Genomic DNA, 23,164 nt, shown 5'->3' on the forward strand with positions numbered 1-23,164 from the left:
AGACAGGAGGATCTAGGACTCACTGGCTAGTTAGCTAATCTAACCAAATGGGTGAGCTGTGGGTTCAGTGAGACACTGTCTCAAATATAAGGTGGAAAGCAATAGGTGGAGGTATCTGATGTTGACCTCTGGCCTCCATATAAATGTGCACCCTCCCCCACATGTGCCCATAAGCATGTAAATATACACACATGCATACGTATATACCATATATACATACCACATATGTAAAAGCAGATGCAAAAAAGTAGCCAATGTTTTAAAGCTAGGAAGAAAGGAGGGAAGAAAGAGAAAAACAACACTCCTGTGCTGGCCAATTCTCCTTTAATTTTTTATTTTTATTTATTTATTAGAAAGGGAGGGAGGGAGAGAGAGAGAGAGAGAGAGAGAGAGAGAGAGAGAGAGAGAGAGAGAATGGGCCCACCAGGGCCTCTAGCCATTGCAAATGAACTCCAGACACATGAGCCACCTTGTGCATCTGGCTTATATGGGTCCTGGAGAATCGAACCTGGGTCCTTAGGTTTTGCAGGCAAGTGCCTTAACCACTAAGCAACTCTCTAGCCCTCTTTTTAAATTTTTTAAAGTATTTTATTCATTTATTTGCAAGCAGAAAAAGATAGGGAGAAGTGAGACAGAGAGAATGGGCCCGCCAGGGTCGCCAGCCATTGCAGAAGAACTTCAGACGCATGCACCACTGTGCCACCTTGTGCCTCTGGCTTTGCACAGGGACTGGGGAATCAAACCCATGTCCTTCGGCTTTGCAGGCAAACACCTTAACCACTAAGTCAACTCTCCAGCCCATGTCCTGGCCAATTTTAACAGGTCTGTGGGCCACAGCTAGCATGGGTGACCACTATGCAGCCCCTGCAGAGCCTCAGTGGGCCTGCTGTCCCAAGGCTGCAGGGAGCTTGTAGCTCTTCACCTCCATTTTAGGGGCCCTGGGCTGAACACAGATGCCAGCTTGGCGCATCTCTGCGCTGTGTGACCTTAGGCAAGACACTGTTTCTCTCTGAACCTGCGCATCCAATGCTGTGGTGAGGAGAACATGTCGTCTGTTCCTTGTGTTCAGTAGGTGGTACATAAGTGTTCCTGTTCTGCTTTCTTTCTCTCTTTCTTGTACAGAGAGAGAGAGAGAATGCCAGGGCCTTAGCCACTGCAATCGAACGCCAGAAGCTTGTGCCACCTAGTGGGCATGTGTGACCTTGTGCTTGCTTTGTGCATTCTGGGTAAGGGTGGACCTGGAGAGTCGAACATGGATCCTTAGGCTTTGCAGACAAGCGCCTTAACTGCTAAGTCATCTCTCCAGCCCTCCTGCTCTGCTTTCTTCACACGGGCTGCCCATCCTGTCTGATTGAACCCCAGGCTCCTCACACTTGACTGTTCAGGCCCCTGGATGTCCTCCACACCCCTGGCCTCGGTCCTATTATACAGGAAGCATCCGGGCATCGGGCTGGTCAGAAGGGGACTTCCTAGATGACACTACTAGCTTACCTGGGGCACTCATTGGTAAGGAATCAGGGGTCATTTCCGGAAGGCCTCTGGTCATGGACATGGGAGATATTCTGGGCTGTACTTGGCAGTGTGGACAGTCACTTCTGCCCAGACGAGGCTGGTCTGGCCACTAGGCCCATAGCATCTGGATGGGCTTAGCTGAGTCAGCAGCAGCCCAGCCCGGCCGGGCGGAGGGGACGTCACTGCCGGAAGAACTCCCAGCCACGAGGCCAAGAGGAAGTGGGAAGTCTGGAGCCACGTACAGGGGCTCAGCTGGGATCTGAGGCCCATGGCATACTTGTGCCCTTGGGTTTGCAGCCCGGGGTTGGAGAAGGTGGCCATAGGCCTCACGGTTGGAAATGAGGAGAGGATAGAGACCAAAGCTCTTACCAACAGACAGATGACTTGATAGGAAAAAAAAACCAGAATGGGAGTCAGCATCAGATGCTATGGAAGTTTCATCCCAGAGAAGCTGAAATTCGCCTTGATAAACTATTTTGTCTGGTCTCCTATGTCCGAAATATGATCTGTTCAATATGTATGCAGTATACAGTAGGATTAATACAATAGGATTAATGGGGTCTTGTACACTTCTTTCTTTGCATGTGCCTTTGTTTGTATGTGTTTGTATGTGTGCACGCACGTGTGTGTGTGTGTACATGTGTGTGTGTGTGTGTGCACATGTAAGGCCAGAGGTCAGAGTTGGGTGTCATCCTCTATCACTTGCCATCTTATCCTTTGAGACCTGGTGTGTTAGTCACTTCCCTTACTGCCGTGACCACATCCTGACAAGTGCATCTGCAGGGAGGAAGGGTCGCCTTCAGCTTACAGTGCCCGGGGAGGTGGTCCTGCAGGCACAGTGGCAGGAGCAGCAGCAGCTGGTCACAGTCAGGAAGCTGAGAGTCATGAATACTGCTGCTCAGCTCACGTTCTTCTTTTTATTTATTTAAGAAAGAGAGAGAAAGAGGGAGAGAGAGAGAGAGAGAGAAAGAGAGAGTATGCCAGGCCTTTAGCCACTGCAAACGAACTCCAGACACATGTGCCACCTTGTGCATCTGGCTTACATGGGTCCTGATGAATCGAACCTAGGTCCTTTGGCTTTGCAGGCAAGTGCCTTAACCACTAAGCCATCTTTCCAGCCCCCGCTTTCTCCGTTTAGTTCCACCCAAGACCTTTACCCGCTGAATGGAGCCACCCACATTTACTAAGTCTTCCTACGTCAATTAACCTAATCTAGAGATTCGTTCACAGATATGCCCAGGGATTTGTTTCTATGGTCATCTGAGACCCTATTAAGGTGACAACAGAAATGACCCATCGTCACCCAGGGTCTGTCAGGTAAACCGAAGCTCACTGATTCAGGTAGGTTAGTTCGCCAGCAAGTCCTGGGAATCCTTCCTTCTTTGCCTCCCCACTGCCTGGATCACAGGCTTGTGCTGCCGCGCTGGGCATTTTACATGAGTTCTGGGCTCCAAACTAGGTCCCTGGGCTTGTGTGGCAAGCACTTGACCCCCTGAGCCATCTCCCCTGCCCTGTGTTTATTTTCTTGAACAAAATTCTTTTTCTAAATTTTTTGTTTATTTTTTATTTCTTTTTAACACTTTTCTTTATTATTTATTTATTTATTTGAGAACAACAGACACAGAGAGAGAATGGGCGCGCCAGGGCTTCCAGCCTCTGCAAATGAACTCCAGACGCGTGCGCCACCTTGTGCATCTGGCTAACGTGGGTCCCGGGGAATCGAGCCTCGAACTGGGGTCCTTAGGCTTCACAGGCAAGCGCTTAACTGCTAAGCCATCTCTCCGGCCCTTGGACAAAATTCTAAGAAACCTTCATGTATATTAGAGTTGGGGCATACTGTGAGTATTTGTGGGGGGGGGTCACACACAGCAAATGGCCCCATGTTAGATGGGACAGGGGGAGACCAGCCCCACTACTGCAGAAAATGCCATGGGCCTTGCCACCAGAGGCCACCAGAGCCAGTGACTGCCAGAGCCATGGGAGATCTTCCAGATGAGGAGCTCCAGGGTCACACACCTTCACAGGCCAGGAAGGTGTCAGAGTGGAAAGAAGAGAGCCAGCGTTGGGCACTGAGGGGTGGTGGGGGCTGGGCAAGAGGGAGAGGTCCTGCTGGAGAACTGAACTTGGCAGGCTCGTGAGGAGTGGACGGTGGGAAGTGCTCTGGGCAAGGGCACACTCAGGCAGCTGCCAAGCAGACTCTGGTGGGGTTGTTTGTAGGACTCTCCTCCTTCCTGCTCCCAGCCCCCCTCCCTGCTCTGCACCCCAACGGAGACCCGGACGAGACCTGGATGGGACCTGGAAAAGACCCAAATGGGCCCCATTGAAGGGGCTGTGCGGTCCGGCCCCTGTTGGTACAGCACATGGGATTGAAAGTGTCAATTTGGTCAAGCCATGGTGACTTGGGTGTTTGCTCCAACTCTATTCTGGATGTTTCCAGGAGGGTATTTTTGATGACTGACATTTAACAAAATGAACTTAGAGTGAAGTAGATGGGCGTCCGAACAGGAACGGCCTTGTGTCATCAGAGGAAGGAAGGTCTGAGTTGAGTGTGAGTTGGCGGGGGGAGGGCGCTGTGGGAGGTTCTGAAGCAGACAGGAGCAGCCTTGAGATCCCGGCTGCTCTTTGTCAACTCTCAGCCAGCCCTCCATCAGATGCGAGGCTTATGAAGACTCCACAGCTAGGAGCCCATGCCTAAACTAAATGTTCTTTTCTTTCTCCTTTCCCGTTGATGTGATGTGGAAACCCCCCCCACCACCACCAACACACACACACTTGAGGATTCCCCTTTCATAGTTTCTGTTACCCACAGTCAGCTACAGGCCAAGAACATGAGAAGGAGCATCTCAGAGCTAAACAATACATATCTTTTTAATATTTTCTTTATTTATTTGAGAGAAAGAGAGAGAGAGAGGGAATGGGTGCACCAGGGCCTCTAGCCAATGCAAACAAACTCCAGATGCATGCGCAACCTTGTGCATCTGGCTTATGTGGGAACTGGGAAATCAAATCTGGGTCTTTAGGCTTCTCAGGCAAGCACCCTAACTGCTAAGCTATCTCTCCATAATTTTTTTTTTTTTTTTTTGGAGACAAGGTCTCATGTAGCCCAGGTTTTGTGGCCGAGGATGACCTTGAACTTCTGGTCCTGCTGCCATAGGACCTATGGACATGTTCTTGAGGCGTTAGGACAACTTCGGGACTATCCAAACACAGAGGAGTGAGCCAACACATCTATCCCCAGGCTGCAATGTTGGGTGGGTTGCTGGGCACCCTGGGGAACAAACGGGCTTCCGGTTGGTTGGGTTTCCTCTTTTCAGTGCTGCGAGGGCGGCTGTCATGTTGTCCTGGCCCACGTGTCCCTCTGGCTGAGAACACGCTCCTCATTACATGGCGTATGCCTAGGGGAGGAGTCCGAGGGTTCCGCAGTGAATTGCCACCAGCTGGAAGGAGTGGAAGCTGTGGGTGTAGCCAGGCCCAGTGGAGAGCCTAAGGTCATCACCCCCGAGGTTCCCCTCTGTCCCTCCCTCCTCTCCTCTCACCCACCGTGCCTGGAGCATCTGCTAATAGCTCAGGCCTCAGTCTGATGCCATCTTCTCAGAGAAGTCCTCCAGGACCTCACGGCCTGAATCAGCTTGTCACAAGGACCTCGGATTGTCTTAGCCAGAGCCATGACTCAGTCATGATATCTGTTCACTTTCCCACTGCCGTTCCTCCAGCTGGGGCTGCAAGTCCCTCACGGGCAGGGCACAAAGCAGGGTGCCCCACGAATGTGACCCAAGGGGAGGAGCGACGAGAGGGCTAGAGCCCATGTTCTCAACACTCTGGGGGTTCATAGGTCAAGTGTTGACAGAGCACATGCTCTGCATGAGACCCTGATCTAGATGCCAGAGTTACAGCACAGAGCCAAAGACAGAGACAGTGTGCGCATCCACCACTCATATGCAAGAGAGAAAGAGCAAACGAATAAACAAGAAAATAACCCACACGGGTTCCTGCAAACATCAGAGGGATGGGGAAGGGGAGTCAAAGCAAGGGTCGTGAGGAGATGACCTCTGAGCGGGGACCTGGAAGGCAGGATACGCGAACTTACGCACTCTGGAATGGCGTTCTAGGCGGCAGGGTGGAAGCATGGGCCGTAGCAGGCCGTGCACAGGAAAGCTGTCAGAGGTTGCTTCCGTGGGAACCCTAACTTGGGGATTTGGGGCTTGGAGATGCTCCCGCGTTCAGAAGGGCAAAGAAGCCTCATGTCCGATGTTGACAAGTCGTCTTTATTTGAGAACACATTTGATCAGAAGCAGTGAAAATCACGATTCCTCGGCTCACAAGGCCCTGGGCTTCTCCGTGATGAGCCTCTCCCTGTTCCCCTGCCAACACCAAGGACAGCATGCCTCTGGGAAGGAGGTGGAGCCTGAGCTATAGCTCTAGGGCTCCCTGACCCCAGGGGGTGTGGGAGAGGAAGAGTGAGCGCTCTACCCCTGGATGCCAGCTGCCCGCCGCCCTACCCTATGCCACACACAGGCTGTCCAGATGCTTGCTCTGGGAACAAGCACTACAGTCTCCTGTTTGCCCAGTTCTAGCCCCCCCACTCGTGGGAATGTCCCAGAGTCCCCATCTGCAGAAGGGGGTCCCAGTATTTCTCCTGCCCAATACGCTCTGCGCCGGCCTTCTCTGAGGCCCCTGTTGTTGATTTTTAGACCTTTCTTTCAGCCCTAGAAGCTGTGGCCTTTGCAAATTAAATGTGCTGACCCTGTGGGATTGGAGGGCAAGGGCCAGCTACGGAGGCACCCGCGGGCCACAAGTAGGAGATCCTGGCTGGAGGGGCCGTGGGTTACCCGGGAGAAGGAGGGCGGCTCCGCTTGGCCTGACCCCAAAGTTATGGCTGAAGAAATCAGATGAAAGAAAAGAGCCCCAACTGTCTTGGGTAGACATGTCACGTGGGCATTCTCGAACTCCAGGGTGTGCTTAGGGGCCCATGAAGCAGCCAGGAGTCACTACATGGTTTCCATAGCCTCTCCCTGTCTCCAGACACAGAAGGCAACGTCTTGTGGTTGGATCTCCCCAGGGGAAATGGCAAACCAAAAGGAGGCAGAGCCCAGCCCAGCTGTAACATCTAGCCTGCTGCTGCCTTGAAGCCCCAAAGGTTCTCCCATAATGTCTCACTGGGGAGGAAGTGAGGCCTGTAGGGATGGGTAGCCCCCGCCATCCCAGGTGTGCAAAATAAACGCCATTCCAGATTTGCTCCATGGGGCTAAGATGGGTACTCTTGCACCCTAAACATAAGACCCACTCACAGAGAGAGCCTGCTTTTTAGGCAGTGGATCTGGGAGAGACCTGGCCTTGAACCGCGTTAGAGAGAAAAAGAGGTTTCGCAGACGGTGAGTCTGTGGCCCACGTGGACCACCGGCTCTCCTCCTTGCTTGATGTGCGTTACAGGAAGGGGCCACTCGGTCGTCCTGTAGACTCCCAGCAGCCAGGGATGGTGAGGCCAGGCTCCGGGGGCTCAGAAGGCCCGAAATGTGTCATTGGTCAAGGTGGGTGGCAGGGCTGTGACGTTGGCTGGGTGGATGTCGGCCCAGTCCGGGAAGGTACCCAGCTGGAAGATAGCTTGTGCCCAGGTGTTCATGGCCAGGCTCAGCAGCAGGACGCCCATCAGGTTCATCAGGAGGCCGGTCCGCACCTGCGATGGAGGGGGCTGAGTGGGGGAGTGCTGGCCCACGGCGCGGGTGGGGAGAACAGGGCCGTAAGGCAGCCAAAGCTGAAGGGGGCGGGGGGGAGGGTACAGAGCCAGGTGCCAGGTCAGGCCACCAACGCCTAGGACACTTCTCTCACCGGACCCAGGAGTGGCCCTGTGGAAGCACAGTTGATCCCATTCACGAATACTGATTGACAACTGGCCGGGATCTAGAATGACCTACAAGACAAATCTCGGGGCACGTTTGCGAGGAAGTTTCTAGATTAGGTTAGTAGAAGGGAAGACCCATCCTGAATGTGGGTGCCACCATTCCATGGGCTGGGGACCAGCCTTCATCACATCCCTGCTTCCTGACTGGGGACTCACGGTGACCGGTCACTTCTTGTTCCTGCTATACCTTCCCCACCATCACGGGCCACACCCTCAAACTGCAAGCCAAGATGAACCCATGCACCCTTACAGATGCTTATTGTTGGGTGTTTGGTCACAACAAGAGGAAAGAAAATAACACAGAGGGTTTCTATGTGTCCAGCACATGCCATGCAGCCTTCACGAACTATGCTATTTGACACCAAGAGCAACCTGACCACGGGGATTATAAATTCTCCTTTTACGCAGAGGGAAATGAGACTGTTCATTGATCTAGTTTGATACTAAGCCCCTCCCCACATGTATTGGCGCATGCACCACATATACATACATACACATGCACATGTGCACACATGTTACAGGGTAAGTAAGCCTATCTATGTCTCTTGGGAAATCTTTTGGAAAATCTTTTCTTTTGTCTTTTTTTTTTTTTTTTGGTTTTTCGAGGTAGGGTCTCACTCTGGCTCAGGCTGACCTGGAATTCACTATGTAGTCTCAGGGTGGCCTTGAACTCATGGCAATCCTCCTCCTACCTCTGCTTCCTGAGTGCTGGGGTTAAAGGCATGCGCCACCACGCCCGGCTATCTTTTGTCTTTCTTTCCTTTTCTTCTGTCCTTTCTTCCCTCTCTTATATTTACCTCACATTAGTGAGAGCACACATGCGTGCATGTTTGTGTGTTGGTATCTGCGTGTTTGTGTGAGTGTGGGTGCACGCCTGTCATAGCATAGACGGGAGGTCAGAGAACAACTTGTGGATTGGTCATTTTCTACCTCATTTGAGGCAGGATCTCTGTTGCAGTTCACAGCTCCCTGTCAAAGCTTCAGAGAAACCCTCCCATCTCCACCTCCCTTCTTGTTACAGGATCATTGAGATCACAGAAACCCGGCACGGTCTCTGGCTTTTTACACAGGGTCTGAGGATAAAGCTTAGATCCCCGAGTTGCATGGCAAGCTCTTTATCCACTGAGCCCATCTCTCCTGCCCGCTTTATTTTTAAAAATATATTTTCTTTATTTGTTTGCAAGCACAGAGAGATAGAAGAGAAAGAGAATGGGTGCTCCAGGGCCTCTAGCCACTGCAAACAAACTCCAGATGCATACATCTTTTTATATATCTGGCTTTGCATAAGTACTGGGAATCAAACCTGGGTGGCTAGACTTTACAGGTAAGTGCCTTAACTGCTGAGCCATCTCTCCAGCATCCCCCCCCCCTTTTTTTTTTTACCCAGGATCTCATGTAGCCCAGGCTGGCCTTGACCTTACTATGCAGTTAAGAATGACCTTGAGGGCTGGAGAGATGGCTTAGCGGTTAAGCGCTTGCCTGTGAAGCCTAAGGACCCCAGTTCAAGGCTCGATTCCCCAGGACCCACGTTAGCCAGATGCACAAGGGGGCACACGCGTCTGGAGTTCATTTGCAGTGGCTGGAGGCCCATTCTATCTCTCTCTCTCTGCCTCTTTCTCTCTCTGGCTGTCACTCTCAAGTAAATAAATAAAAATAAAGATAAAATTTAAAAAAATAGAATGACCTTGAGATCCTGATCTTCCTGCTTCCACCTCCCACCAAGTGTCCCACCAAGGTGGGCTTAGGAGTCCCTTCTGAAGCTCAGTGTTCACCCAGTGGGCTCCCTTCCCTGGACCCTCTGGTCAGGTTGTGGGCTTTTTGCTTCATTTCTTCAGCACCTGCCCACATGCCGGGGAAGATTTCCCTGCCCAGTCTCTTGGGGATGGATGCTTGTGTGCTTAGCTTTCTCTCCATTCTTTCAACACAGAGAAGGGCCCAGAACCTTCTCTAGCAACTGCTATCAGGGAGAATTTAATTGCTTTGGCCTCATTTTTTTTTTTTTTGACACATATGCTGGAATCTTCTTAAATACTCTTAATTCAAATTTTGAAAGTAGGGAGAGTCGATTTAGTTGTTAGGTCACTATTGCGAGGGATGGCTCAGGGGAAGGGAGCAGGAATCCTGAAGGCAGGATGGCAAACCCCAAGATGGTGCCACGCACCTCTGTCTCAGGGCACGCCGCTGACCCCGGGGGAGGAGGAAAGACCAAAGCTCAGGGATCTGGGGGAAGTGTGGTCTCCTGTCCCAGGGTCCTGCGAGACTGGGGGTGGGGGGGATTCCTGCTGGTCCCACATTAGTGACTGTGATTAGCACCTAAATTATGACCAAACCCAACTGGCTGGCTATGGGGACTCTTGGCACCCCTATGCGTTACAGCAAGCTTCTATGCCTTGGGGTCTTTCTGCTTCTCTTATTGCCTCTTTGCTCTGCACGTCTGCCCCTCACTGTTTTATGTTTTTGTTTTGTCGAGGTAGGGTCTCACTGCTCTATCTCGGGCTGACCTGAAATTCACTATGGAGTCTCAGGGTGGCCTCAAACTCATGGCGATTCTCCTACCTCTGCCTCCCAAGTGCTGGGATTAAAGGCATGTGCCATCACACCCGGCTTCCCCCTCCCCCCCCCCGACTTTTTTGGTTATTTCTGAATATGACCCTCTCTCGTAACTGACCATTTAAAGGGAGGAGCTAAGTCAGTCCAGCGCTTGGGAGGCAGAGACAGGAGGGTAACTCCAAATTTGAGGTGAGCCTTCTGGTTTACATAGTAAGTTCCAGGCCATCCAGGGACGAAGAGTCTGACTCAAAAAGCCCCTTCCCCCTCACATACCCATTAAGAAGTCAGATCACCGAGTAGTCCTGCTTGAAGCCCCAGTCAGGCCTCCCAGGTTGAATAAAGACTATTTAAAGCCCCAAGCCTGAGCCGCGGCACTCTTGCCCCTCCCTGCCTCCAATCGACTTTGTCTCTCTCCAAACCCAACGCCAGGTGTTAAGCATTTGGGGACATCCGGTGGGGTTTCCAGGGTTTTCACTTTCTGTGCCCTCTTGGTGAACAACCCCTTCCCACAGTTCCTTGAAAGACTGGGTGCTTCTCAGAGTTCACCTTCTCCCGGGGGGCCATCCTGCCTACGCCATCACCCCCTTCCATTCCCCAGATCCTTATATTCCTTCCTTGCACTTAAAAAAAAAAATCCAGAAATTCACACCATGTTTGCAGACGTGTGTGCTGTCTTGCCTACAATGTGCCTTAGGTCAGGTGAAACCTCCCTCCTGGGACGCAGCTTGGAGCCTCTTCCCGCGGCTGCCCCCCGGTGGCTGGAACACAGATTGCACTCAGCACACAGGAATGAAATACCCAGGGGTCTGAATCCGTGGGTCCTGTCTGCGTCTCTCTGCTCTGTGGATCTCTTTCTGACTCCATTTAGCCAGTTGGGATCTTGTGCCCAGTTTAGATCACTGTTCTCAGCTGTGTGGGCTGCGTACGCTAAACAAACGCCCCAGGCACCCCAGAAGAGATGGTGAGGAGGAGGAACAGGAAGAGGAAGAAGAGGAGGAGGACGGAAAAGAAAGGCTGGCTCAGCACAGAGAGCTATTCAAGGAGAGGGAACATACAGCCAACGGCTGGGTCCTGTGTTGCCCACTGCCTGGTACCCACCACACCCTTCCAGGCTACTTCCAGACTCACCATGTCTTTGACCAGCAAGTGTCCAGAGGCGAAGGCGATGGAGTTGGGGGGCGTGGAGACTGGCAACATGAAGGCATAGGAACAGCCGACCGTGGCCGGGATCATCAGATACAGGGGGTGGACTCGCAGGCGGACGGCCTGGCCAGGAGGGACAGGAGAGACCAGGTCACACAAAACAGGCACAGAGGGGCTGGAGAGATGGCTCAGTGGTTAAGGCGCTTGTCTGTGAAGCCTAAGGAACCCCGATTCAATTCTCTAATACCCATGTAAGCCAGAAGCACAAGGTGGCTCATGCATCTGGAGTTTGTTTGCAGTGGCTGGAGCCCCTGATGCACCCATTCTCTCTCTCTCTTTCTCACACTTTCTCTCCCTCTCTCTCAAATAAATAAATAAAATATATTTAAAACTTAAAAAAAAAAAAAACAGGCACAGAGAAGCCACACAGCAAGAGATTGGGGGTCATTGGAAAGAGACTGACAGTGACAGAGAACAATAGAAACACATGAAAAACAGAGTTAAGGAAACAGAGATACAACCAGACACACAACAAGCAGACTGATGGTGGAGGTGAATGGACGGCCCCATCCATTAAGGTAAAGCTTCCTACCTGAATCTCCAACAGCCAAAGCCCTGCTGGAGGGGACGGGGTGTTACTGGGGGCGGGTCTCTCAGTCCCCCCCGGTGTGTCAAGAGCAAGTTTGGGGCTCAGGCTGTTCCTCTTTGCTGCCTGTTTTGTTGGTGTCTCTCTACAGGTCTGTGGAAGAGAGCCAGCTCCTTCTGCCATTGATGGTGTCCCCTCCTCCCCGATTCTGGAAGCCCCAAATAAACCCTCTCTCTCCCCCACAAACTGCTTCTGGTCAGATGTTTGTCCAGCAACGAAAGCGAGCTGGTGGAGAAGGACAGGCATTCCTTGCACTCAACAACCCGGAAACTTAACATCATTTGTTCAAATGTGCCGACTCGTCTATGACCTACCTCCTTCCCCAGGAAAGACCTCCTCCGGAAGCAGCCTGGAGATGTATCTAGAACCCTCCTGTCCCAAGCAAGGAGCGCGTGGCTCCGGTCTGAGTGAGACCTAAGGCCCCTGCGTCTCTTCTGAGCTCCCAGGTGCTGCTGCTCCTGGAACCACGGCTACCACAGCCACCTAGGCCTGGCCCTTCCCCTGGCCACACCATCCCAGCTGGGCTCCTGTGGTCAGGGCCTGGCTAGTTCAGAGGTAAGGAGCACACAGGCTGGCACTCACTGGCAGGTGCTGCTATGTTCCTAAGATGGTGGCTCTTCGGGGTGGCTTGGCTTCAGGTGCTCACAAATGACACTGCGCTTCACGCTGAGAGTGTATCTGGCATGGCCATTTAACGTATGACGTTTGGACCACTCTAGGGAATTTCTGCAACCCAAATCATATGAATTTTCTCAAAATGCTTCAACATCACTCTTTTGTCTATAAATGTTTGTTTTTTTTTTTTCATTATTTTTAGAGAGAAGGAGGAAGAATGACAGAGGAAGAGAGAGAATTGGCACACCGGGGATTGAACTCCAGATGCTTGCGCCACCTAGTGGGCATATGTGACCTTGCCCCTGCCTCATCTTTGTGTGTCTGGCTTACATAGGATCTGGAGAGCCAAACATGGGTCCCTGGACTTTGCAGGCAAGTGCATTAACCACTAAGCCATCTCTCCAGCCCTGTAAATGTTTTGATTTTTTTTGTTGTTGTTGTTTTCACAATTTTTATTAACATTTTCCATGATTATAAAAAATATCCCATGGTAATACTCTCTCTCCCCCCCTTTGTTGTTGTTTGGTTTTTGAAAGTAGGGTCTCACTCTAGCCCAAGCTGATCTGGAACTCATTCAGTAGTCTCAGACTGGCCTCAAACTCATAGCAATCCTTCTATCTCTGTCTCCTGAGTGCTGAGATTAAAGGTTTGTGTCACCATGCCTGGCTTAAATGTTTTGATAAGAAGAAAAATTTAAGAGAATGTGTCCTTTGTATCTTTCCCACACGTTGTTCCTTACAGACCTGTTGGGGCTCTATACTCTGTTCTTCCTCCATACCATTTTACAGCACCCAATTTATCTCTATTGCTGTCCTAGAACCTGAGGCAGGGTCTAATTAATCTAGTCCTGCTTACAAAGGTCCAAGGACTCACTCTCACACTGTAGTGGGAGGGTCCATGGGGTAGCTGCTCAGAGGGTAATTTTTGCACATATGTGTGTGTGTGTTATGCTTGTGTGCATATAAGCATGTTTATATGTGTACCAGCACATGTAGGAATAGAAATGTGCACACACATGAGCACGTTGAGGCCAGAGGTCAATGTTAGATGCCTTCCTCAATCCTCTTCATCGTATTTTAAAAAATATTCTTATTTATTTATTTGAGAGAGAAAGAAACAGGCAGAGAAACAGAGAGACAGAGAGAGAGAGAGAGAGAGAGAGAGAGAGAATAGATGCGGTGCGCCACGGCCTCAAGCCACTGCAAACGAACTCCACATGCATGTGCCACCTTGTGCAACTGGCTTACGTGGGTCCCGGTGAATCGAGCTGAGGTCCTTTGGCTTTGCAGGCAAACTCCTTAACCACTAAGCCATCTCTCCAGTCCCACAGTGTTTTTTGAGACAGGGTTTCTTACTGAACCTGGAGCTCACCTATTGGGCTAGACTAGCTGGCCACTGAGCTCCAAGGATTCCCTGTCTCCGCCTCCCCAGCATGGGGATTACAGGAACATGGCTGCATGCCTGACTTTTATGTGGATGCTGAGGATCCAAACTCAGATCCTCATGCTTGGTGACAAGAACTTTCCTGACTGAGCCATTTCCCCAGCCTCAGAAGTCCCTATTTTTTATTTTTTTAGAGAGAGTGAGCAAGAGAGAGAGAAACTTGGCACACCAGGGCCTCAGCCACTGAAACCGAACTCCAGGTGCTTGCGCCACCTAGTGGACATGCATGACCTTGAGCTTGCCTCACCTTTGTGGTTCTGGCTTATGTGGGATCTGGAGAGAGATGGAACATGGGTCCTTAGGCTTCACAGGCAAGCACCTTAACCACTAAGCTATCTTTCCAGCTTGGAAGTCCCTATTTTTTGTTGTTGTTTTTCGAGGTAGGGTTTCACTCTAGACCAGGCTGACCTGGAATTCACTATGTAGTCTCAGGATGGCCTTGAACTCACAGCAATCCTCCTACTTCTGCCTCCCAAGTGTTGGGATTAAAGGCGTGTGCCACCATGGCTAGCAGAAGTCCCTATTTTTTTTTTTTTTCCAGGTAGGGTTTCACTCTAGCTCAGCTGACCTGGAATTCACTATGTGGTTTCAGGGTGGCTTCAAACTCTCGACGATCCTCCTACCTCTGCCTCCCAAGTGCCACCGTGCTCAGCCAGGAGTCCCTATTTTTTTTTTTAAGAGATGACACAGTGGTTCTGACCTTCTGGAAATTGGCAGCAGTAACTCTGAGGAAGCTGGGTAGCAGGGAACCCAACCCCACTCCATTCCACCCCAGAAGGAGCCTCACCAGCTCTGCCAGGACAGGCAGGAAGATGATGATGGTGGCCGTGTTGCTGGCAAACTCGGTGAAGAAGGCAATGACAACGGTGATGAGCAGCACGGCCAGCACAGGAGGCACGTGCTCCAGAGGGTGCAGCTGTCCGCCCATCCACACCGACAGCCCCGACTCCTGCGGACAGGGACAGCTTCACTCCCTGCCCGCCCGGCACCACCCCTATGGGGGACCAGACACGAGAGGACAGGGGTGCGCCCCCAGCCACTGTGCAAGCTCTCAACCCTGACTCGTGTGGGCAGGGGTTCCTTCACTCCCAGCCTACTCTTAAGGTGGGGAGACAAGACGTGAGAGGGCAGGGGACCACCCACAAACACCACGCAAGCACTCCACCCAAGCTCGGTGGGCCACAGCCAGGGCCCCTTCCCAGGCCTCCCACAGAGCATTTAGTTAGAATTAGAAGCCCTGTTTTCATTTGGGTTCAGCACCCGAAGCCCCAACTTGAGTTCGTGAGAGGGAATCGGTTCCATTATGTTAAATCTTATTCCTTCATGGATGGCTGCTAATAGACTGTTAGTTATTACATAAAATATTAAGTATTGTTCCTATATAATGACGCATTAATATATGTCACATATCCTATATATCATGCACAATACAAAGAACTTATCAGACACATCAGATATAACAAAGGTGATTGATAATAAAGTTATTTATGACCGGGCATAAGGGTGCTTATCACAGTGAAGTTGCAAAAATTAACATCATATTATTAGTCGCTGTCATACACCATCATGAAGGCTTCGCGGGGCCAGGTACTTGCTATGTGGCCTGCTGGCCTTTGCCCAGTTATTTGATGAGGTGGCCATTGTTGTCCCTGTCTTACTGAAAAGGTAAAGTCCTTGTGATTTGTCCACGGTCCCTCAAAGCAGTAACTGAAATGCAAATCTGAATCCACACCCTAAGGAGCTTCTGTAAAGTTCCCAGCCACGCCCCCTCCTTCCCCAGGACATGCCACCACCTGACTCTTAACTCACGGCAGTGCCCATCGGAGCGGGGTGGCATTCTCCTGTAACCCCAGCACTCGCGAGGTGGAGAGGAGGACCGGGAGTTCAAAGGCAGCCTCAGCTACACAGTGAGTTTGGAACCAGCCTGGGCTACATGGGGTCTTGCCTCAAAGAACCAAACAAAAGATGAACACCCACAGTCCTCCACGGCAGGGAGGGAAGAACAGGGTGTCTCTACTCCACTCTGTCATCAAGGCAGAATTGCCAGGGTGCATTCTGCCCACTTCTGAAATCACTCCAGTTAACAGCACATAATATACCCACTCCGAGCATCCAATCTTTCCTGAGGTGAGCTGGATTCCGCCCCGCCTTCCCAGGGCCTCAGAGCAGCCCTACACTGGGTGCCATGCTGCCCCCTGGCGGTGACCTCTGTAGACGGGCCACTGGGCTTTTCTTGACAAAGGCTGGAGAGCCGTAGGTTTAGGAACTGACCCAGGGTGGACTTTCCAACATTTTCCTGGGACCTGAATCACCCTCGGGTCCCAGAGCACAATATTTATCAGAGACTCTGCATTTTCTTTCATGTTGGTTAGCATATTCAGAACTTCAATTTTCTTCTTTCTCTCTCTCTCTCTTTTTCTTTCTTTCTGATAGTGCAGGGATTGGACCTAGGACTTCGCGAATGCGGGGAAAGTACTCTATCATTGAGCTACATCCCAGCCTTCACTTTTTCCCTTTGAGACAGGGTTCCACCAAGGTACTTAGGCTGGCCTTGAACTTGATGTGTAGCTCCGGCAATCCTCCCACCTCAGCTTCCTGAGTGACCCGTCTTATTGTTCTGGGCCACCATGCCTGGTTTTAGAACTTAAAATTCCATAGGGGATTCTAGAGTGGAACCTTTTTGCCTAGATTAAAAACCACACATTTGCTCCCACAATTTGACTTGACTTAAGCATTACTTTCAACACATGGATAATAAGAACTCTAAAAAGCCAAGAGTAGTGGCACACACCTATGATCTCATCACTTGGGAAGCAGAGGCAGGAGGATCAGGAGTTCAAGGCCAGCCTCAGCTATATATTGAGTTTCCGACCAAACTGAGTTACATGAAACCCTGGCTCAAAACAAAAACAAAAATAAGACAAAAATAAGGGCTTAAACAGATTTCACCCCTAAAAGGTTCTTGTGAAGTTAAGGAGTTTCTTGCACTCCTCAAGACTGGTCTAAGGCAGAGCACTGCTCGTCCCGGGGCAGAGAGCACATGGGGCCACGGGTCCCCACACAGTATGGTCTGGCCAAGTGTGCACAATTAGCCAACTGAGGGACTGCTGGAAGGGAATGCCAACACCCCGGTGAGTAGGCAGCCAAGAGCTCCCCAAGGATTAGCCTCTGAGTGATGGGCTTCCTGCCAACATCCCAGTGACCACTGGGCCCTGGCTCAGCCCCTATGGAGGAATGTCTGGTAACTTCAGGGGACAGGAAACCCCCAGCTGCCTGGGGTTCTGTTGGGGACACCAAAGGGTGTCAGGAGCTCGGTTTCTGGTTTCCTTGGCAACCCCAGAGCGCCCGATTGTGCCAGGGACCAGGAGGAGTTGACGTGGAATGTGGCGTGGGCAGAGCCGAGGAGCCCCACTGAGTTGGACTAAGTGTGCGTCCCAGCTCCAGCCCATCTAGCTGCCTTCCAGGACAAGTGACCCACCCCGCCTGAGCCTCCATTTTATTATATGGAAACAAGGGGTCACAGGTGCCTGCCCCAGAGGGTGATGGCTGGGAGAATGGGAGCCGACATACAGAACACCCAGCAGACAGTTGGGGCACCTGTGAGCCTCCAGGGCAATACCATCTCTTCTCCTTCCTTTCCTCCTTCAACAAGATGTTCCTCCCACGATCTCTTCTCTGTAGAGCCTGGCTGCATCTCATAAGGAGGGGGTTATGGTTCAAGACCGATGTTCAAATACAGGGATCTCCTGGGGCCCTGGTAAATCGTTTTAATTTTCATTCATTTATTGGAGATGGTGTGCCAGGGCCTCTAGCCACTGCAGATGAACTCCAGATGCATGCACCACCATGTGCATCTGGCTTATGTGGGCTCTGGGAAGTCGAACCTGGGTCCTTAGGCTTTGCAGGCAAATGCCTTAACCACTAAGCAATCTCTCCAGCCCTGGGAAATCTCAAATGGCTCATGAGACACAGTGATTTGACTGAGTGCGTATAGCTCAGGGTACTAATTCTCAGGCAGAAGCTAGTACCTTTGAAGAGAGAGGTTTCAGGCAGCTGTTTGCAGAATTTACAAGCCAAGATATTGACAAGTGACTAAGCATTTCTGTCCCTTGATTTCTTTCCGTGATTGTGGGAAGAGTCACGTGAGTGCCTGTCTTTAAGCACTAAATATAATTTATTACTATGTAAGTAATTTGACAAGCCACATAGTGTTTGCTCAGCGCTGGGCCATCTTGTACGCACTTTGCTAATATTAATTTATTCTTCCTAGCAGCTCTATGAAGCACGGCATGCGATTGTCCCTGCTTTATGGTTGAAGAAACCGAGGAACATGGAGGCTGAATGACCCGCTGAAGAGGTGAACAGCTGTGTCCTGGTGATTTTGAGCTCATATCTAGACATTTTGGTAGGTGAATACCACATTAACTGTTTTTTTTTTAAATACATTTATATATTCATTTGCAAGCAGAGAGATAGAGAGGGAAAGAGAGAGATAATGGGTGTTCCAGGCTCTCTAGCTGCTGCAAAGTCCAGATGCATGGGCCATTTTGTGCTTCTGGCTTTACGTGGGCACCAGGGAATCAAACCCAGGTCATTAGGCAGGGGCCAGACTGCCTGCAGCCTTTTGTAGGCCAAGGAAGCCTCCCGACCTGAGTTGATGTGTACAGGGTGTCACTGTCCTTTGGCTCTGTAGCCAGTGCCGCATTGAGGGCACTGAGGGACCTGAGCTCCAAGCTGGCACCAGGAAGGCCTCTGGAAGCAGAATATCTAATGTCCCAGGCAGGGACCCTCAAGCTGCAAGAGACCTGACTGAGGCCAGGGGAAAACCCCGGATGCAGAAGCCAGCAGGTGCCTCAAGTATCCTGACAGCTCCCGGGACAGGCTGTGCTGCCGGGGCTGGGTGCATGAGCACAGGCCGGGAGTGAGGGGGAGGTGGGCAGACAATGGCTCCGCTGAGTGGAACACTGGCCAAATGCCCATGGCCAGTCTCCCAGCATGCACTGCGGCCCTGTCTCTCAGCCCCTTCACCGCAACCCCAGCTCAGGGAAGTCTCCAGGATACAGGATCAGCTCCAGCAGCCACTGCCCCAAAGTCCAGGCTTCACACAGTCAGTGTGGCCAAGGGCACTATGGACACCTAGTTGCTCAGGACACGTACTCCCCCCCATCGTCCTCTGTTCTGGATGTCCCTTCCCTTGGCTTCCAGTCAAAACAGCTAATCACGTCATGTCATGTCCCAAACACTGTCCCACTTAATAACACCATCACGACAGTTCTAGAGGTGGATGACAGTTCTAGAGGTGGATGTCTTGATTATTCCCATTTTACAGATGATGAAACTGGGGCCTGGACGGCTTTAGTAAGTTGGCCAAGACCACGCACATAAGACATGGAAGATCTCTGATTCCAGCTCAATCTGGTCTCATTGCATCACATGGTCTCTTCAAGACCTGGGCAACAAGCTGCTTCCTCCAGGAAGGCAACAGCATGAAAAGCCAGTCAGAGCCTGTGTGTGTTACCAGTGGGCTGTGTGACCTAGAACAAGCCATTTAACCTCTACTGTCCTTGGAGTTCTCACAGTGAAGACAAGTTTTCCTTTGGCTCATCTGTCCTGTTCTCTTGATTGCCAACCCTCTTATATATGTGACGTTAGGAGTCCCTGTGCCATCGAAGAACTGGATCCCCTCTGGGCCTGGGCCGTCTCCTCAGGGCCAGCCCCGCCCAGCCCTGTGCCTCCAACATCTGCCCTCTCCAGCTTGCTTCCTCTTTCTTCCTCAGGGCCACGAAGCTACAAGCCACTGCCCCCTGGCCATCTCAGAAGCCATGACCTCTCTCACACACCATGTGAGGATTCAGTGAGGTCAAGCACTGGTGTCTCGGTGCTGTTGGCTTGCTAAGGGTCATCAGCACATTTTAATTATTTTTGACAGAGGGTCTTGTGTATCTCAGGCTGGTCTTGAACTCCCAATTCTAGCCAAGGCCCCTCCTGACCCACACAACACAAGTCAACACAGCCAGCTATTGGCCCCTTTGACATCATCTGTTATCTGTTTCCTGTCTTTTTTTTTTTTTTTTTTTGGTTTTTCGAGGTAGGGTCTCACTCTAGTTCAGGCTCTCCTGGAATTCACTATGTAGTCTCAGGGTGGCCTTGAACTCACGGTGATCCTCCTACCTCTGCCTCCCGAGTGCTGGGATTAAAGGTGTACGCCACCACGTCCGGCCTGTTTCCTGTCTTTAATGTGGGACAGCAGCCATGACCAGTCAGCCAGGTGGATCTCTGGAGGGGCCTGGCGGCTGGAAGTTCTCTAGAGAGTTCAGTGGAGAGCCTCTGGACTTCCCCATCAAGTTGGGATCCCGCTCCCACACAGAGCTATTTTATGGCATTGGGAGATCTGCTTAATCATTGTTTGCCTCACTTTTCCTACCTATAAGATGGGGATGGAAAACATCGCCTACCATCACCTACTTAGGCAGCATCAGATTTAAATGAGATCGTGGGTAAATGTTGGACATGGAAGCTGTACCACCTTCCGTGCAGGGTGCTCAGAGCCCTGAGGGTAAGCAATGCTTAAACCCCGCCCTGTGACCAGAGCCTCTGGGATAATATTAATCATCACATTAATCAATTACTAGCTATACCTAGCATTTATGTCACAAGGGTCAAGGGCCAGACCGCCTGGATTTGAGCCTCAACTCCTCAGCTGTGTGACTTTAAGCAACTTACTTTACTTCTCCGTGTCCCGGTTTCCTTGTCCCTGAACGGGTGACAGCAGCGGCTACCTCGCAGGTTTGTGTACAACGCTAGCAGAGTGAGTTTACAGGCCTGTGAGAGGGGTGGTACCTTTCACAGGCCCTTGTGTCAAAAGAATCCTCGTGGGGCTGGAGAGATGGCTTAGTGGTTAAGCGCCTACCTGTGAAACCTAAGGACCCTGGTTCAAGGCTCAGTTCCCCAGGGCCCATGTAAGCCAGATGCACAAGGGGCACACGCGTCTGGAGGTCGTTTGCAGTGGCTGGAAGCCCTGGCGCGCCCATTCTCTCTGCCTCCTTATCTCTCTGTCTCAAATAAATAAATAAATAAATATATTTTTTAACAAAAGAAGAGGCAGATGTCCCCAGACTGGCTCAGTGGTTGAAGGCGCTTGCTTGCAAAGCCTGCCAGCCCAGGTTCAATTCCCCAGTACCCACATAAGGCCAGACACATAAAGTGGTTCATGAGTCTGGAGTTCATTTGCAGTAAAAAGAGGTCCTGGCTTGCCCATTAAAAAAAAAAAAAAGAAAAGAAAAGAAAAAGAATCCTTGTGTTGGTGCATGCCTGCCTAGGGTTCCCCGGGAGCCCACTGGGCCTCATTCCGCCCTTTCTTCACAGCCCCAGGAGCTGGGGGCGTAGCTAAGAGGAAATTGGTTCACAGGGCTTGGCCGTAGAGCTGTAGCCAGAACCTGCCCAGGCCCCCCAGGCCCGCAGCTCTCATGCCTCACCGACTACAGCCCCGTGCGTCTGCCCAGCTACTCCACCCTGGCTGCTCCAGGACCCACAGCCCCACCCTGGCTTCTTCTGCAGCCTGGCTTCTCTCGGAAGCCCCGCCCCCGCCGGGGCAGGGCCCTCACCTCGCAGCCCTTGGCCATGGCGAAGCCCCCTCCGAGGAGAATGATGATATTCCAGGGCACCGTCTCCTGGGCTTTCTTCCAGCTCAGCAGAGGCTCCGTCTCCTTGTTGGAAGCTGGCAGAGAGAGGGGGCCGGTGCTTGCTCTTGGCCATTTGGTTGGGGGAAGGGTGGCGGCCATGTCTTTGTGGGATGCTCAGGGGTTCCCCCAGGAAGCGCAGGTCCGCTTGCAGCATCCGCTTTGGAGCTTTAGGGAGAAGGCTCAGAGCGGTTGAGAGGGGGTGTCTGCCCTCTTCAAGAAAGGAAATCATGCTCATGGCCCCCACAGCTTGAGAATATTCTGGAGCCTGGCATCCTATATGCCTGGCATTGTTCAAATGTCCTGAGAGCCAGCCTTTCTGGCTAAGTGCTATTTTTATCCTCATTTACAAGAGAAAAGGCTTTTCTTTGTGTTTGAATGTGTACAGAGAGGGCAAAGAGAGGAAGAAAGTTGAGAAAAACAGACAGCAAGGGTCCTTAGCCCTATGCGTTCATGACAGCTGCTGTTTTCTCAAGAGTGGCAGTGTGGGGCAGTGGTCTCAACAGGGACCATCGTCGGGACACTGGTCCTGTGTTGAGAGTCTGGGGTTGAGCGGGGCTGTGCTCTGTCACCTTAAGACAGATGCGATGACAGGGTGTTCCAGTGAACTCTGTTTACAGAGTCGGATGATGGTCAGACTTGGGACAGAGGGTTAGTGTCCCCTCCTGGACTTTGGCTTCCTGTGTGCTCCTGAGGGGTGACTTGGCCTCTCTGGACCCCACTTCCTCAGCTGACACATGGCACAATTTAATCCCTGGAGAGTCCCTGTGAACACACGGGTGTTGAGCTATCACCTTAGGCAGCCCTAAGTCCCCAGACAAGGTATCAACCGGCCCACGTGACTTAGCACTGCGGTGGTCAGATTCCGGAGTGCCCCGGCCCATTCCTCACAGGACCCGCAACCCCCAGGCACGACCAGCTTACCTTTGAGATCAAACCACCACCTGAGAGAGGGCCTTTGGGATGGGAAGAAGAACAGGATGGTGACAATGGTCACGCCAGTGACAGCGTCAGTAACAAACCTGCAGAGAGAAGGCCCCAAACATATGACCCTGGCTCCTGACAGGCTGTGGCTCAGCAGACTTGCCAAGGATGATTGGCAGAAGGGAAGATGCTCGTTAGGAGGGGCACTGTGTGGGCTGGGAGACGGCTTAGTGTTTAAGACACTTGCCTGTGAAGCCCAAGGACCCATGTTCAGCTCCCCAGATCCCATGTAAGCCAGACGCACAAGGTGATGTGTGTGCAAGGTGGCATTTGTGCACAAGGGGTGGACGCACTGGGGTTCCAGCACAGTGACTGGGGGCCCTGGCGCACCAATTTTCTCCTTCTCTCTCTCACTCAGTCTTTCCCTCATAAAGGCATGTACCATTATGCCCAGCAAAAATAAATAAATAGGGGCTGGAGAGATGGCTGAGGGGGTAAGTTGCTTGCCTGCAAAGCCAAAGGACCCAGGTTTGATTCCCCAAGACCCAAGTGTGCCAGATGCACAAGGCAGTGCATGCATCTGGAGTTCATTTGCAATGTCTGAAGGCCCTGGTGTACCCAATTCTCTCTCTCTCTCTCTGTCTTTCTCCCTCAAACAAATAAAATAAAAATAAAGTTTAAAATAAGTAAAGAATAAAAATGTGGGGTGCTGTGGGTGGCTAGGGTGCAAGATGCTATCCTACATTGTTCTGT

At 51.5% G+C, this 23,164-nt stretch overlaps 1 protein-coding gene across 1 annotated transcript in view; it reads right to left on the reverse strand.

The window, feature by feature from the left end:
• Positions 1-5,756: 5,756 nt before the first annotated feature.
• Positions 5,757-23,164, reverse strand: part of Slc13a3 (solute carrier family 13 member 3) — an 89,494-nt gene continuing 72,086 nt past the window's right edge. The window contains exons 9-13 of the mRNA XM_045156919.1: positions 22,412-22,509; positions 21,413-21,525; positions 14,596-14,757; positions 11,090-11,227; positions 5,757-7,186 (exon numbers count right to left, since the gene is read on the reverse strand). Of these exons, the coding sequence (XP_045012854.1) occupies positions 7,010-7,186; positions 11,090-11,227; positions 14,596-14,757; positions 21,413-21,525; positions 22,412-22,509 (688 nt within the window). The 3' untranslated portion in view covers positions 5,757-7,009. The remainder of the gene's footprint in view (positions 7,187-11,089; positions 11,228-14,595; positions 14,758-21,412; positions 21,526-22,411; positions 22,510-23,164) is intronic.

This window comes from Jaculus jaculus, chromosome 8, assembly GCF_020740685.1.
Source record: "Jaculus jaculus isolate mJacJac1 chromosome 8, mJacJac1.mat.Y.cur, whole genome shotgun sequence".
In the NCBI taxonomy this organism is placed as follows: Eukaryota; Metazoa; Chordata; class Mammalia; order Rodentia; family Dipodidae; genus Jaculus; species Jaculus jaculus.